The 15,074-nt window shown below is 36.6% G+C and overlaps 1 protein-coding gene across 5 annotated transcripts in view; it reads right to left on the reverse strand.

The window, feature by feature from the left end:
• BDP1 (B double prime 1, subunit of RNA polymerase III transcription initiation factor IIIB) overlaps positions 1–15,074 on the reverse strand; it is an 82,470-nt gene that overhangs the window by 31,867 nt on the left and 35,529 nt on the right. For 3 of the 5 annotated variants that reach the window (XM_027980020.2, XM_012096785.3, XM_012096784.3), the window contains 9 exons: positions 10,509–12,885; positions 9,651–9,838; positions 8,991–9,213; positions 7,252–7,430; positions 6,116–6,323; positions 5,047–5,183; positions 1,838–2,039; positions 1,392–1,579; positions 197–584 (listed from right to left, as the gene is read on the reverse strand). In XM_027980020.2, the coding sequence (XP_027835821.2) occupies positions 197–584; positions 1,392–1,579; positions 1,838–2,039; positions 5,047–5,183; positions 6,116–6,323; positions 7,252–7,430; positions 8,991–9,213; positions 9,651–9,838; positions 10,509–12,885 (4,090 nt within the window). The remainder of the gene's footprint in view (positions 1–196; positions 585–1,391; positions 1,580–1,837; positions 2,040–5,046; positions 5,184–6,115; positions 6,324–7,251; positions 7,431–8,990; positions 9,214–9,650; positions 9,839–10,508; positions 12,886–15,074) is intronic. The other 2 variants (XM_060400237.1, XM_012096786.3) reach the window with 1 other exon arrangement.

Consider the following 15,074-nt stretch of genomic DNA (forward strand, 5'->3'; position numbering starts at 1 on the left):
CTCACTACCTTGAGCTGGACCTGAGCTGCAGGGGCTGAGCAAACACAGGCGGTCACACAAGTCTATTTCTACTAATTTAGGCCCCAAACAAATTATACTAGTAATCCTCAGATTCTAATATCGCTAAGAGAAGAGATAATGATCCACCAAAAGCAAAAAACAAGATAAAGTTTCAAGGATTCCAAAGTCAAACTACCTCTTCCATAGTTTCCTCAATCTGAACAGGAACAGGTTCGGGAGATCTGAGACCAATAGGTACAAACACTGGAGCTTTGTTTACTTCTTCAGGAGCAAGATGATAGCTTTCTTCTTCGTAGTCAGACTCAAAGTCTTCACCATCATCTTCATCTTCTTCCTGGGAAGCTCGAAGAGTCACCAGCACAGACCTGGAAGCTCTGGGTTCCTTCTTAGAAGTCTTACTCCGACTTCGTTTTGAGCCACGCCCTTTAGGGATGCTCGGTTTAACCTTGCGACGTACTCTCCTTCTACTATGATCTATCTCACGCTCAGAGGCAGAAGAGAGTGCTCTTCTTCGATCCAGAGCAATTTTAGAGTTATCTGGTTCTTTTAACAATTGAGGGGAGCTGGATGTTTAATCAAAATAGCAACATAGTCATTATGTGCACAAGGATGATTATAATGAAATCTCAACTTTTAAAGTGAAATCTCAATTCAAGCCATTAATATAAAATGCTCACCACCCATTCTGTCAACACATGCTGTGAAGAGAATGAGAGGAATTTACAGTTACTAGTTTCTCACTCAAGAGTTAAATCTTATCTAGCTACAAATTTTTCACAGTAAGTTTTTAATTGTGAGCCATTTTTCCCCTTGTTGTTTAAGTGATGATGAAATATAAGACTGGAAATTATTAGAAGAAAAAAGGATAAAGAACATTGGGCCAATAAATATAAAATAAGAGATCAAAAAGTCATATGGTTTATCTTACTAGGTAAACAGATTAGGTTAAAAGAAAAAAGAAGGAAATCCATCACAGCAACATTTATTTAGAACTCAGGCTCCCTTCCACTCTCCTTGAAAACTGTGGGAAAAGGATACCCTTCATTTGTGTTTGTGACTCCACTCAAATTAGCATCCTAGTTATTTAGGAAATACACACTACTCTAGTCAGGTTTCTGCTCATGCCTAATATACTCAATACCCAGAAATTTTAAATGTAGGAAAGAAAAATCTTTCAGAGATTATTTTTAAAAAGTAAATTTGAGTAAATAAAAATCAAAAGTGGGAAAGAAACAGACCTGTCAATAAAGAACAACCCACACTTCTGTTAACAAATCTTTTTACTCTTATTAATAAGTTAGAGTAGGACATCCATAAGGAATATTATTTGTATTTACTATTCTGAAAGCACTTGGTAAATAAAACTTTACCTCGGTTTACTGATACACCGCTTTTCCACAACTGCACACAGAGAATTATCCTCTCCAGTCTTCTCTCCAACACTCCCAGATGGTTCAACTTCGGATTGAGCATCTTTTTTTGCCAATTCAGTCTCCTCGGAACCTACAGAATCTTTTCTTGCTGAAACCTCCAGAGATGTCAGAAACTCAGGTTTTCCCTTAAATTTAAGAATAAACAGCTGATATTATCATGGAAACAATCTGTATGGTAATTTGGTTTGGTAGTTTGGCTTAAAGCGCTATGCTTACACACATATACACAACTGATTGGTTTCTAAACTATCAAAATATTAGGAGAGTCAATCAGCTTTCGTGAAAATAGTTAGAATACAAAAAGCAAAATAATTTTTTAAATGTTCTCTTTCATGATATTGATAAAATAGAGCCCACTAATAAAAAATTTTTTTCACACTTACTTTTGGAAGAAGCTGGCTGTCAGAACCTTCATGCTGTGACAAACTATCTTCTGGCTTCCTTGCCTTCCTCTGGTCTGCTCTGTCTTCTTCTATGTCTGATGCTTCTTTCTTACTTTGTGCTCTTCCCAAATTTGGCTTAGCCCTTTGGAACTGTCTTCCTATCATTTGTGGTGGACTAGGAACATACGTTTCATGTCCATGTCTAGAATGAAATACAAATCATGTTGAAGAACCAAAATCAGAATTCCTGTTGATGCAACTGCAGTTAAACAATTCTGGGTACAAACCAATTCTATGTTCAAAGGACATAAATAGGCTATAAAACTAAACATATAAAACAAAACCTCATGTGCTAATATGAAAGAACATTAAAAGCTTTTATAACTTCCACTTAGCTTGAAGAATAGTTTCACATTAATATATTGATATTCAACCTTTTTTAACTTTCACTCATTGATTCTGGAGTGTGGTTTCATGCTACTTTAACTAATTTTCAGAGAAATAACTAGATACAAAACAAAAATGCCAGTTACTGAAGATGGACTTCATAATGACACTTTAAACAAATCCCTCAACTGGGCTCTGAAGCATGAACAAATACACTGGTCCCAACAACCTTGATTCTTCTAGTTCAAAAGCAGATTTGAAAGCTAGAGTCTGTTCTCCCACCACATGCCTGTCAGCTCATAGAAAAGGGTTTATTGACCGCCAATGTCATAAAAATAAAAATAAACCCATATGTATCTGCCAAGTCGGAGAAAGACAAGGTTTTAATATTCAATACAGTAGCCATAGCTCCCAAGGCAAGACAAACAGCTATCCTAAAGTTTCCTGTGAAATGTTTAATAACTGGCAATGATGTGAATTAAGAAGTTTAAAACTAATATAATCTGGATGAAGAAAAACTGGATATGTAAATATCAATCATGAGCTCTCTGAAAGAGCTGCATTAAATACTAATCTTAAGTAATATTTCTAATAAATTACCTAGAAGACAAAGTAGTTACATTTCTAAATGCTCCAATCCTGCTAAGTTCATCCAGCAGTGAAACACCAAGGAAGTTCATAAGACGTTCTAACAAGGTTATGATGCTAGCTAATACATTCCAGTGTAGGCATTACCGGTGTAGGTATTTGGGAAAACATGTTATATTCAAGTATAAGTAACTTACAATCAAATGTGATTCTACAAAGGTACTTAATTATTAAATATATATATAAGCTCAATCTGCTACTGGGGGTAAAAGAGGTAAAAAACCGCTGGACATAAGAATATGCTAACTTTAAAACTAGACTGCATATATACTCTGAAGAAAGTATCAGGAATGGTAAAGCTCAAAGCTGGAAAGGAGGGTGGGGAACCTCCCTGGCGGTACAGTGGATCGGAACTCACTTGCCAATGCATAGGACTTGGGTTCAATCCCTGGTCTGGGAAGATTCCACAGGCTGGAAAGCACCTAAGCCCATGCACCACAGCTACTGAGGCCTGTGAGCCTAAAGCCTGTGCTCTGCAGCAAGAGAAGTCCCCACAGCGAGAAGCCCAAGCACCGCAATGAAGAGTGACCCCCACTCGTCACAGCCAGAGAAAGCCTTCTTGGCAGCAACAAAGACCCAGTGCAGCCAAAACTAACTAAATAAACTAAAAGGGGCGGGTGAGCAAGGGGTTTCCATATAGAAATTTGAAAGTTTGATCTCACTCATTAAAAAGTATGAAGGCTGAGTGTAAAAAGGAATCTGCTAGTCTAAAAGTCATAAATTCTAAAAACATTAAGTTTAAAAACTAACTTGCCAATATTACTTTGGGCAAGCCATTTAAGTCCTCTGGATCTATTATAAATTACAGTCAATCATAAATGAGGTATCAGGAAAGGCTGAACTCAAAGGTCACTAGTCTTTAAAAGCTCATTTTGAGTAAAAATCAAAATCCTGACAGTGGCCCCACATAACCTGTGCTTCTCTCACTCCACTCGGTCTTTACCTTTCATATCACTGCTCCTCTCTTCTCTTCCCATTTCACACTGGCCCCCTTTGCTGGCCCTCAAACATGTCAGACATGATTCTGCCTGAAGTACTTCTCAACTGCTGTTCCCTCTTTCCCCACAGATCCCTTGACTTGCTCCTGCGCTTCATTTAGGGCTTTTCTCCAAGGGGACTCTTGCAATGAAGCATTCTCTTATCACTTGCTAATGAAAATGAAAGACTTAGTCTTAAAAGAAAAACAAATCTAAAAAGGTTTTTCAAGATACACACACACACATAAAGGGAAACAAAAAAAATGACAGAAATTCATACTAAAACAGTAAATGCTTCATGTAAGAAGTCTGCCTTAGTGAAAGAAGACTGTATAAAGTTAAGCTAAATCAACAGCATAACTTGTTCAAACAGATGACATCATGCCCAAATCCTACTCTTACAGCTTCACAGAGAGTGAAAAAATGATACAGCACCATCTCTTTTTCATTTCCCAAAAATCAAGTTAATTCCACATAATTAAAGCTAGAATGTTCAAAACTCAGTGTGCGAGTGCTGAAAACGTTCTGGAGGAAAACTAATAAACTCTAAGGACAGCACATAGGGAGTATTTTACAGCACATAGGAAGTATAGGAAGTATTTTACAGTATTCCTATTTATGAATTTTATCAGTCAGTTGTAAATTTCTAAAGATGCAAAGAACTTAAGAACCTCTCCCATAACAGTTTACTTTAAAAATGAGGATGCTTGCCAAACTTCTCAGCTAAGTTATAAACTAAGAGAATACCAGTCCCACAATTCTCATGGTATCTGAAGAAGCAGATTCTTTAAATTTTTACTTATTTTTGGCTGTGCTGGGTCCTCACTGCTGTGCACGGGCCTTCTCTGGTTGCAGTGAGCAGGGCTGCTCTCTAGTTGCACTGCACAGGCTTCTCACTGCGGGGGCTTCTCTCGCTGGGGAGCACAGGCTCCAGGGCACGTGGGCTTTACAGCGCAGGCTTGGTATTTGCGGTGCACAGGCTTGGCTGCTGTGCAGCATGTGATCCAGAACCAGGGATCGAACCTGTGTCCCTGGACCACCAGGCAAGTCCCAAGAAGGAGATTTAAACTATTCTAATTTCATACTTATTTTTCTTTCATAAAACTTATGAAATGTGAAATTACATAAAACCAATTATTCAAATATCCAACCTTTATCTTTGAAAGGTTTTACGATTTTGATTAAAAGCAAACTCACCTCATCTTTTCATCTAAAACATCTACTTTGTTAATATGAACGTTTTCTAAAAGAACATGGCTCTGGTTTTCAGACATTCTGCCTTCTGACACTTCAGAGGATACAACTTCAATTTCAGTTGCAATTTGAGAATTTGGCTGAAATGAGAAAACTATATTAGTTGTTTTGGGGTTATTTTTTTAGCAACAGAACATACTTCCTAAAATATTTCCATCATTAAGAAAAGTATTTAGGTTTTTAAAATGAAATCGCAAACTTGTGTATGCAATGTTCATGTTTTGCTGCCCAAAACAAAACTGCCAATTCACAGAGAAATTTTCAATTATTGCAGTAATACATTCGTGCAATGCTTTAAAAACTACAGTAACCAATTATTGTGAGTCTCCTTCCCAAAGAGTTCAATAAGTTTGGTTTTAATTGAGGGAGGGAGCAAATAAGGATTACAATCACTTTATTTTAAATGTAGATGTTCCTTGAGCGGAGGAAAAAAGAACAGAAAAACAAGATCTGTTGAAATGGGGCATTAAACTGCCTAAGATTTCTAATATCAAAAGTTCCATTAATAAGAAATTGATTAAATTGTCATTCAAATTAGTAGAATGTTACCCAGCAGTTAAAAATTATGTAACTTTCTATTTCATGACATGGAAAACCACTTGGTATAATAAGCGAAAAATAGTAAGTCACAAAGTAATATGCATACAATGACTTTATTATATAAATCTATGTAAGTATGCACACGTGCATGCATGGAGATATATTTAGTAAGACATAGCAAAAGGTTTTCAGTGGTTGGCTCAGAGTGGTGAGACTCTGGGGTAATTATTGTATTATTTTGTATTGATTGAACATTTTTGTAATTAATAGGTTTGTTAGTGGGGGAGAGAGGGAATCTATTTTCATTAAAAAAAAAATCCACAATAGTAAATCTGAAACAAAAGTAAATATGTTATGTATTAATTAACTAGAGTAAATATCAGGTGCTTACATTCTAAACCAAGTCTGAGCTACCATTTGATATTCTAATATGCATTAAAGAGCTTGATTTAATTACACAGCAATAACTCACCACAGTCAGGAATTTCTCTCCAGTTTCATCTTTTTGTAGCGTCTTTTCTTCCTTAGTTGTTTCTTTGGTTTCACTTTTTTCTATTACTTGCCTCTGGCCCACCTTTCTTAAGTTTGGTCTGGGTCTCTGAAGTCGACCCCTTACTAGTGGAGCAGATTGGATAACCCTTTCCTTTATTCCTTGTTCAAAAGTGTTTATATTATGAGTCCTAGAAAAGGGGACAGGAGAAAAGAGAGAAAGCTTGATTGTAAAAAATGAAAATTACTGTAAAAATACAAAATTTAAACCTAATAAAACTATAAAAACATTTTGTATAGTAAAGGAAAATTAAATTACTTTCTGATTATATCTCATTTTATTAAAAAAAAAAAAGTTATTTCAATTCTCAAAAGGTAGTGAGGTTACCTACAATATCCAAACTCATAGTAATAGAAAGTACGATGGTGGCTGCCAGGGACTGGAGAAAGGGGCAATGGGAAATTCCTCTTTACTGGGAATAGAGCTTCAGTTTGGGAAGAAAAATGTTCTGGAGATAAATGGTGGTGATGGTGTACAATACGCTGATGATGGACTTAATGCCCCTGGACAACACACTTAAAAATGGTTAGATAGTAAATTTTATATGTATCTTTGTTGTTGTTTAGTCGCCAAGTCGTGTCTCTTCCCTGACGCCACGGACTATAGCCCACCAGACTCCTCTGTCCATGGGATTTTCCAGGCCAAGAATACTGGAGTGGGCTGCCCATTTCCTTCTCCAGGGGATCTTCCCAACCAAGGGACCAAAACCGCATCTCCTGCATTGGCAGGCGGATTCTTTACCACTGAGCCATTGGTGAAGCCCATATGTACCTTACTAAAAATTTTAAAGACGTAATGAATACATATCTTATACACACATATTTTTTAAATTCATTGCTTTGCATAAGATTCTAAGCAGCTAACAGTGAATACAAGCAGGCAAGTGTTAAAACGTGTTGAAGTAAAACTGATTTTCTATTTTAGGCAGTCTGCCACATGAATAAAAAATAAACCAACTACTCCTGATACTCACTTTTAAACTACACTAACACATCTTAAAAAAAATGAATACCTGAAATGATTCTATTTTAGATTTTTTAAAAACTACCACTTTTTACCCCATAGAGACAACTAATTTCTTTTCCTGGGCTTGTGTAGACTGAGACTCCTCTTTAGATTCACAAGAACTCAAAGGTGAAAGGTCCTTTTCAGTCTGCACACATGGTAATATCACAGTTTCCTCTGGACCGTGATCTAATTTGTCTTTCTCTCTTGATGTCATTAGAGAAGCCACATCCTAGAAGGTAGATAAAAAAAATTTCATCGAGGGTTGGTAAAAGTATAGGGAAATAACTTTAATAAACGATTAGAAGAACAAATTGATACAGTCTTTATAGACAATAGGGCAGTATCAATCAATAATTCCCAGCAATTCTACTTCTAGAAATGTATCTTATAAAAACATTCAAATAAGGACCTAATAAATTATAACAAGGATATTTATTGTAGCAATATAATAGCTCCCCAAAAAAGAAAAGAAAAAAAAAACTGGAAATAAGACAAATCAGTAGGCAACTGAATAAATTATAATTTCTTTACAATGTAATAGTACAGTGACTTAAAAGAAGTTTAACTTGTATATACTGATCCAAAAAGATGTTCACAATATTGTACATGAAAAAAAATTATAAGATATGATGCTATTTTCAGAAAACAATGAAAATACCAACATTCTATTATTTATAAAAATAAGTATCTATACAGAAAAGTTTAGGTAGATATATTTAAAATTGCTACTTGGGATTAACTTGGGAGGAAGAGATGGAACATTATAAAGGACTAACTTTTTAGATGATTTTTTTTTAATTTGAAATTTTTATAATTAGGTAAAATAATCAACAAAAAGTGATTTAGAGGGTTGAGGAGGGGGTCATGCCATGTAGCTTATGGAATTTTAGTTCTTCAGAGACTGAACCTAGACCCTCAGCTGTGAGAGCACAGAATCCTAACCACTGGACTGCCAGGGAATTTCCATGATTTATCTTTTTTAAATATAAGATTAGGAGGAAAAAGCCCAAATGTTCAAGTATAGTAAGAATTAAGTTTAGCTGTAAAACAACTTTAATTCAAAAAAGTACTTTGTAAGTTTACAGCACTCAACTTATCAGTGTGAATGTTTCATTTCAAGGTTTCTAATGCTGTATCATACTTGATCTCTTATAGACTACGTTAATCAAGTAAATAAAAATCATCTCCTTTAACTCATATCAAGCTTTTAACTTTGTATTTCACTTTCACAACAGAGCGAAATAAAGAGGGATTGTCATTCTCAATTTCCCTGTGAAGAAAGTGGCCGCATTATATGGCTTATGGTCACATAATGAACTTTGGGTCACATAATGTAGCTCAATAACTTGAACTACAGCTGGGGCTTCTTAAAATTCTTCCCCTTATATTTGTCCATCATCAGAGATTTGAGATTCTTACAAAAACCATGTGGAATAATGAGGTACATTAAGTACAGCAACGATAATATCAAACACAGTAAAAATTACATGAGAAGGACTTCCCTGGTGGTCCAGTTGTTACAAATCCACCATCCAGTGCAGGGAACTCAAGATTCGATTCCTGACCAGGGAGCCAAGACCTTGTATGCCTCGGTGCAACTAAGCCCATGCACTGTAACTAGAGAGAAGCCCACAAAAATCCCACGGGCTGCAACTAAGACCCAACGCAGTCAAACAAATACATTTTCTAAAATAACATGAGAAAATATTTGCAAACTTTCACTCCAAATGTTTTCTTTTAATAACTGTAATAACTAAAACAGAAAACCTCCATTTTAAATAACACTCACATGTTGAGAAGGGAGAGTACTCATTTGTTCACAGTTCTGCTGTATCACAACCGTCTCTGTTTCATCAGCTTCCACCTCCTTCCCAGGTGCATGCTTTTCTGCTTTCGTAGTCTCTCTTTTTGAAGCTGCTCTTGCTAAGTTTGGTTTAGGTCTTTTGAATCTACTTCTCACAAAGGGTGTCAGCTTAACTTCACATGGTGTCTGTTCTTGAGGAAGAGATTTGCTTTTGGAACAAGGATTATCAAGCTTTAGGATGAAATAAAGGGGCAGTGGGAGTGGGGTCTTAGGACAACCTTAGAGACTGGCAGTAAATATTTAATTCTAAGTTTTAACAGGAAAGCAAATCGGACTATTTGGTAGATCCTGAAAAACATGAGTGGTACAATCCAGGAATAAGCCCAGAAATTCTATCATCTTTGCACAAAGAAAATACAGGTTTGTTGACTTAAAAGTATGTGTTACACACAATTTTGTATGTTGGTGATTCTCACAATCTACTGTCAAAATGACCTCAAACCTCTCCCAGTTTTCCCCCAAACCAGCTTAAAATTTTCAACACTGTGCTACAGATGGTATGTCTTAAAACCTTAGTTTAACATAATCTGCAAATATAACTTTCTATCTTTCTCTTCAAAAGCACACAGACCTATATACTTGTACCTTATATTAACATCTGAAAACTGCTCTGGAACACTTGGAGGTCGCATCCTCTGGTCTTCTATTTTATCAAGCTCAGAAGACTGAGAAGAAATGTTCAAATGACTCAACTGACTTGACACTTCCTTTTCAGAATTTTTTTCTTCTACAGATGTATGAACCACAGCAGATAGCACTTCCCTGCCCAAGTCCTGGAAATAAATCAGCACATATACTGGGTTGGCCAAAAAGTTCGTTCAGATTTTTCTATGAGAAAAGAGCTTATGGTAAAACCGAAATCAACTTCTTGGCCATGTCATACATTTCAAACAAAAGCCTATATATTCTATTGTCTTTAAAAATACAGAAGTTTGGAGGTTTTTCATTTTTAAATAAAATGAAATTTAATTTACAAATGTTGAAACACAGAATTTAGGAAAGTCTTTCTATGTATTGCACATTATGTTTTTTCCAAATTACAAATGCCAGTACCTATCTAAAAAAGAGTTAGAAAACTAGAAAATGTTAGAATATCTTCAACTTCAATGAACTGGAAACTTTTAATAAAAGGAACTTTTAAAAGTAAAGTGAAATGAGGTGGGGCAGGAAATAAAGAGAAAACCTGATACCGGTACGGTCAAAAGACAATTCCACTGTATGTTCATACCAGCGTTAGCACCAATTCAGTCCAATTTCCTATACTCCTTTTATCTAAGAGTAACTTTAAATTGACATTAAGAACACTAACTTCTCCACAATTAAAAAATTTTAGTGATTTTATATGTTATTGGATTTAAGGGCAATAATCCTGGAATTACTTTGATAACTTTTCTCCAAAATAACTATTCAAAAGATATTTTTAAAGGACAGAAAAATACATACTCTCTTAGTCAGTGAAGGCACAGTGCTGGAGTCACCACTGCTGGCCTGCAAGGGATCTGCCTCAGCTCGACTTGAGGTCCCAGTCTCCTCTGGTTCTTTTTCCCTTAGGGAAATGTCTATTTTTTCTACGTTTTTCAAATCTGCCACGCTTTTCTCGATCTCTTCTGATCTGCTTTTCGTCAAGGAAATTTCTTTTCCAGTGTCTCTCAAATCTGCCTCTATTTCCTCAATGGCAGCCACCTTTGCTGATGCTTTCTCCATCAGGAAAATGTCTGTCTGCCCAGTTTCTTCCACACCAGTCTCTCTTTCCCCTGTGGCACTGATCCCCAATAATATCTTTTCCCTTGGGGAAATTTCTATTCCAATTTCTTTCAAATCTATATCCATTTCATCACCTACAGTTTTGACCTCTGAGGCATTTTTTTGTGTAGATATTTCTCTTCCATCAGTTTCTTCTAGACCTGTCTCTACTTCCTCAGCAGCACCAGGCATCTCTGCTATCTCCTCATTTGGGGAAACTTCTCTCTCAGTTTTTTTCAAATCTGTTTCTACCTCACAAATAGTATCAACTTCCTCTGGGACATTTTCCTCTAGGGACATTTCTCTTCTTTCAGTCTCTTCCAAATCTGTCTTTCTTTCCTCTGTGGCCTCAGTCACCACTGTTATCTCCTCCCCTGGGAAAATCTCTCTTCTGGTTTCTTTCAAATCTGTCTCCATTTCTGCAGTGACATCACTCATTTCTGGCATTTTCTCCCTGGCAAAAATGTCATTTTTTCCAGTTTCTCTCGAATCTGTCTCTAGTTCCACAGAGATATCAATCATTTCAGGTATTTCCTCCCTGGGAGAAACGTTATCTTTTCCGGTTTCTTTCAAATCTGTCCCCATTTCTGCAGTGACATCAATCATTTCTGGTATTTTCTCCTTGGGAGAAATGTCATTTTTTCCGGTTTCTTTCAAATCTGTCCCCATTTCTGCAGTGACATCAATCATTTCTGGCATTTTCTCCCTGGGAGGGATGTCATTTGTTCCAACTTCTTTCAAATCAGTCTTCATTTCCACAGTGACATCACTCATTTCTGGTATTTCCTCCCTGGGAGAGATGTCATTTTTTCTGGTTTCTTTCAAATCTGTCCCCATTTCTGCAGTGACATCAATCATTTCTGGAATTTTCTCCCTGGGAGGGATGTCATTTGTTCCAACTTCTTTCAAATCAGTCTTCATTTCCACAGTGACATCACTCATTTCTGGTATTTCCTCCCTGGGAGAGATGTCATTTTTTCCGGTTTCTTTCAAATCTGTCCCCATTTCTGCAGTGACATCAATCATTTCTGCCATTTTCTCCCTGGGAGGGATGTCATTTGTTCCAGCTTCTTTCAAATCAGTCTTCATTTCCACAGTGACATCACTCATTTCTGGTATTTCCTCCCTGGGAGAGATGTCATTTTTTTTGGTTTCTTTCAAATCTGTCCCCATTTCTGCAGTGACATCAATCATTTCTGGCATTTTCTCCCTGGGAGGGATGTCATTTGTTCCAACTTCTTTCAAATCAGTCTTCATTTCCACAGTGACATCACTCATTTCTGGTATTTCCTCCCTGGGAAAGATGTCATTTTTTCCGGTTTCTTCCAAATCTGTCTCCATTTCTGCAGTGACATCAATCATTTCTGGTACTGTCTCCCTGGGAGAGATGCCATTTTTTCCGGTTTCTTTCAAATCTGTCTCCATGTCTGCAATGATAGGACTCATTTCTGGCATTTTCTCCCTGGGAGAGATGTCATATTTTTCAGTTTCTTCCAAATCTGTCTCCATTTCTGCAGTGACATCACTCATTTCTGGTATTTTCTCCCTGGGAGAGATGTCATTTTTTCCAGTTTCTTTCAAATCTGTTTCCATTTCTGCAATGACAGCAATCATTTCTGGTATCTTCTCCATGGTAGAGATGTCATTTTTTTCGGTTTCCTTCAAATCAGTCTTCATTTCCACAGTGACATCACTTATTTCTGGCATTTTTTCCCTGGGAGAGATGTCATTTTTCTCAGTTTCTTTCAAATCTGTCTCCATTTCCACAGCGACATCACTCATTTCCGGAGTTATATCCCAGGAAGAGATGTCTTTTCTTCCAATTTCTTTTAAATCTGACTCCATTTCCTTAGTAGTATTAGTCTCCACAGGTTCCTTCTCCCTTAGTGAGGTTTCCAGTGTTGCAGTTTCTCTCAAAGCTGCTGTCATCTCCTCAGAGGCAATTACCTCCTTTGGTACCTCTTCCTTTGAGGAAATTCCTCTTCTTCCAGTTCTCCTCCCTAGATTTGGCTTTGGTTTCTGAAATCGAGTCTTTGGAATTCGAACATCTTTATTTGCTCTATTATCCTCCTGAATACTAAAAAAAAAAAAAGAAAGAAAGAAAACACAATCAAATTTTAAACCTGTCAACTGAAGAAGTGATCATTAAGAAACAACTACTGAAAAATCAGGAACTCTCAAATTAACAAAAAAAATTAATGAAGCACCAGGACTCTTTGGGCCAAATTTTAAAATAAAAGGAGAGAAAAAAAATTCCATTCTTGGAAATTACAGTAAGTTCTAAAAATAATTAAATCTATCAATAAGGTCAATGAGTGAAAGTGTGTTAGTCACTCAGTCGTATACAACTCTTTGCAACCCCATGGACTACAGCCCGCCAGACTCCTCTGTCCATGGAATTCTCTAGACAAGAAGACTAGAGTGGGCAGCCATTCCCTTCTCCAGGGGATCTTTCTGACCAAGGGATTGAACCCAGGTGCTTCGCAGGCAGATTCTTTACTGTCTGAGTCTCCACAGAAGCCCTAGGTCAATTAGAATAATGGCAAATTGGGCCTGAATAGTCTCTCGCTAACTGTCATCCACATCAGTGTTAGCAAATACCTACTGAGAAAGACTCTTCCATTCTCTACTTGGAGTTAAATCAATTTGTATCTGCTATCCCTACCTTTTCACTCTTACTATCCTTTATCCAGACAGATGCCTGGATAAGAGTTAAAGAACTCATTTATATGGTCAGAACTAAACAAGATCTCAAGTAGCTGGATGGAGGTATAATTTGAATAAGATACAGTCTTATGACTAAAAACTAAGTCTATCCCTCCTCACTTTTTAAAAACAATTCAAACTGAGATTTCCTGTATAGTCATTTCTCTAAAAGCTTGTGATTTCATAATATAAACTGGGAATGAAACAAAAGAGAAAATAAACAACATCTTGCAGTCTGCTGAATGCTACTGGGCACATAACAATCGTTACCTACTACAAGTACCTGATTTTTCAAAAAAGCAGCAACACACTCTGTTTTGTGCTTTATCATAGTAATAGGTGGTAAAACCAATAAAAATATAGAACTGAATGAAAAACCACCTAGTGACTGGTTAATATTTTGATCTCCTAGGCCTTTTTTTGGTGTAGATATTTCTCTTCTTTCAGGCTCTTCTAAATCTACTTCCTCAGTGGCATCGATCAACTCCAGTATCTTCTCCCTTGGGGAAATCTCTCTTCCAGTTTCTTTCATATCTGTCTCCATTTCACCTACATTATTGCCCTTTTCTGGGGCATTTGCCTGTAGGGATATTTCTCTTTTTTTCAGTCCCTAAATTTTTTTCAACAGTGACAGGCTGTAATTAATATTTGTATCAGAGATATGTAATAATACAATTGTTCAGCCTTCCCAGGTGGTTCAGTGGTAAAGAGCCACTGCCTGCCAGCGCAGGAGATGCAGATTCAATTCCTGGGTCAGGAAGATCCCCGGAGAAGAAAATGGCAACCCACTCCAGTATTTTTGCCTGGGAAATCCCATGGACAGAGAAGCCTGGTGGGCTACAGTCCATGGAGTCGCAGAGTCAGGCACAACTTAGCAACTCAACAGCAGCAGCAGTGCAGTTGTATGTTTAGGGGCTCCACCCAGAATTTCTATGGCAAAGCAGGTTGGGGATATAGGGAGGGAAGTAAGAAGCAAAGGAATAAAGAAAGAAGAGAGGAATAAAGGAATTTTTTTGTCTTATAACAGAGACCTTTTGAGTAGTTCAGGAAACCTAGCTTTTACTCATAGGTTAGGTAGTATTTAAATGGGTTCATATAGCTTTAATACAGTATACAATAGGCCAAACTGTGAATGCAAAAATTGGTAAAATATAAGTAACTGCTGAAACTAGATAGTAGGTACACAGGAATCTGTTATTCTGTTCTCACTACTTTTGTGCACTGAATATTCCCAAAAAGAAAAAAAAATTTAAAGCATACTAATAGTTCTGTTGATCTAGTTTGGTATCCTCCAGAGGAGAAATAACAAATACAGAGAACTCTGGCTGTAAAAAGGTATCAATTTATACATATAAGTATTACATATGATTTACATATGTATGATCAATCTAAGTCTAAAGAAACCAATACTAAAGTAAGTAGCATTTTCACATTTGGATATAGACATATAACTTAATATGCTTCTCAAGTGACATTATTAATAACTTTCCATGTTATTAATAACTCAAGGTCTAATTTGTGATGGGTAAAATTCATCAAAATACCCATACCATAAGTGAG

Source organism: Ovis aries, chromosome 16 (assembly GCF_016772045.2).
Source record: "Ovis aries strain OAR_USU_Benz2616 breed Rambouillet chromosome 16, ARS-UI_Ramb_v3.0, whole genome shotgun sequence".
In the NCBI taxonomy this organism is placed as follows: domain Eukaryota; kingdom Metazoa; phylum Chordata; class Mammalia; order Artiodactyla; family Bovidae; genus Ovis; species Ovis aries.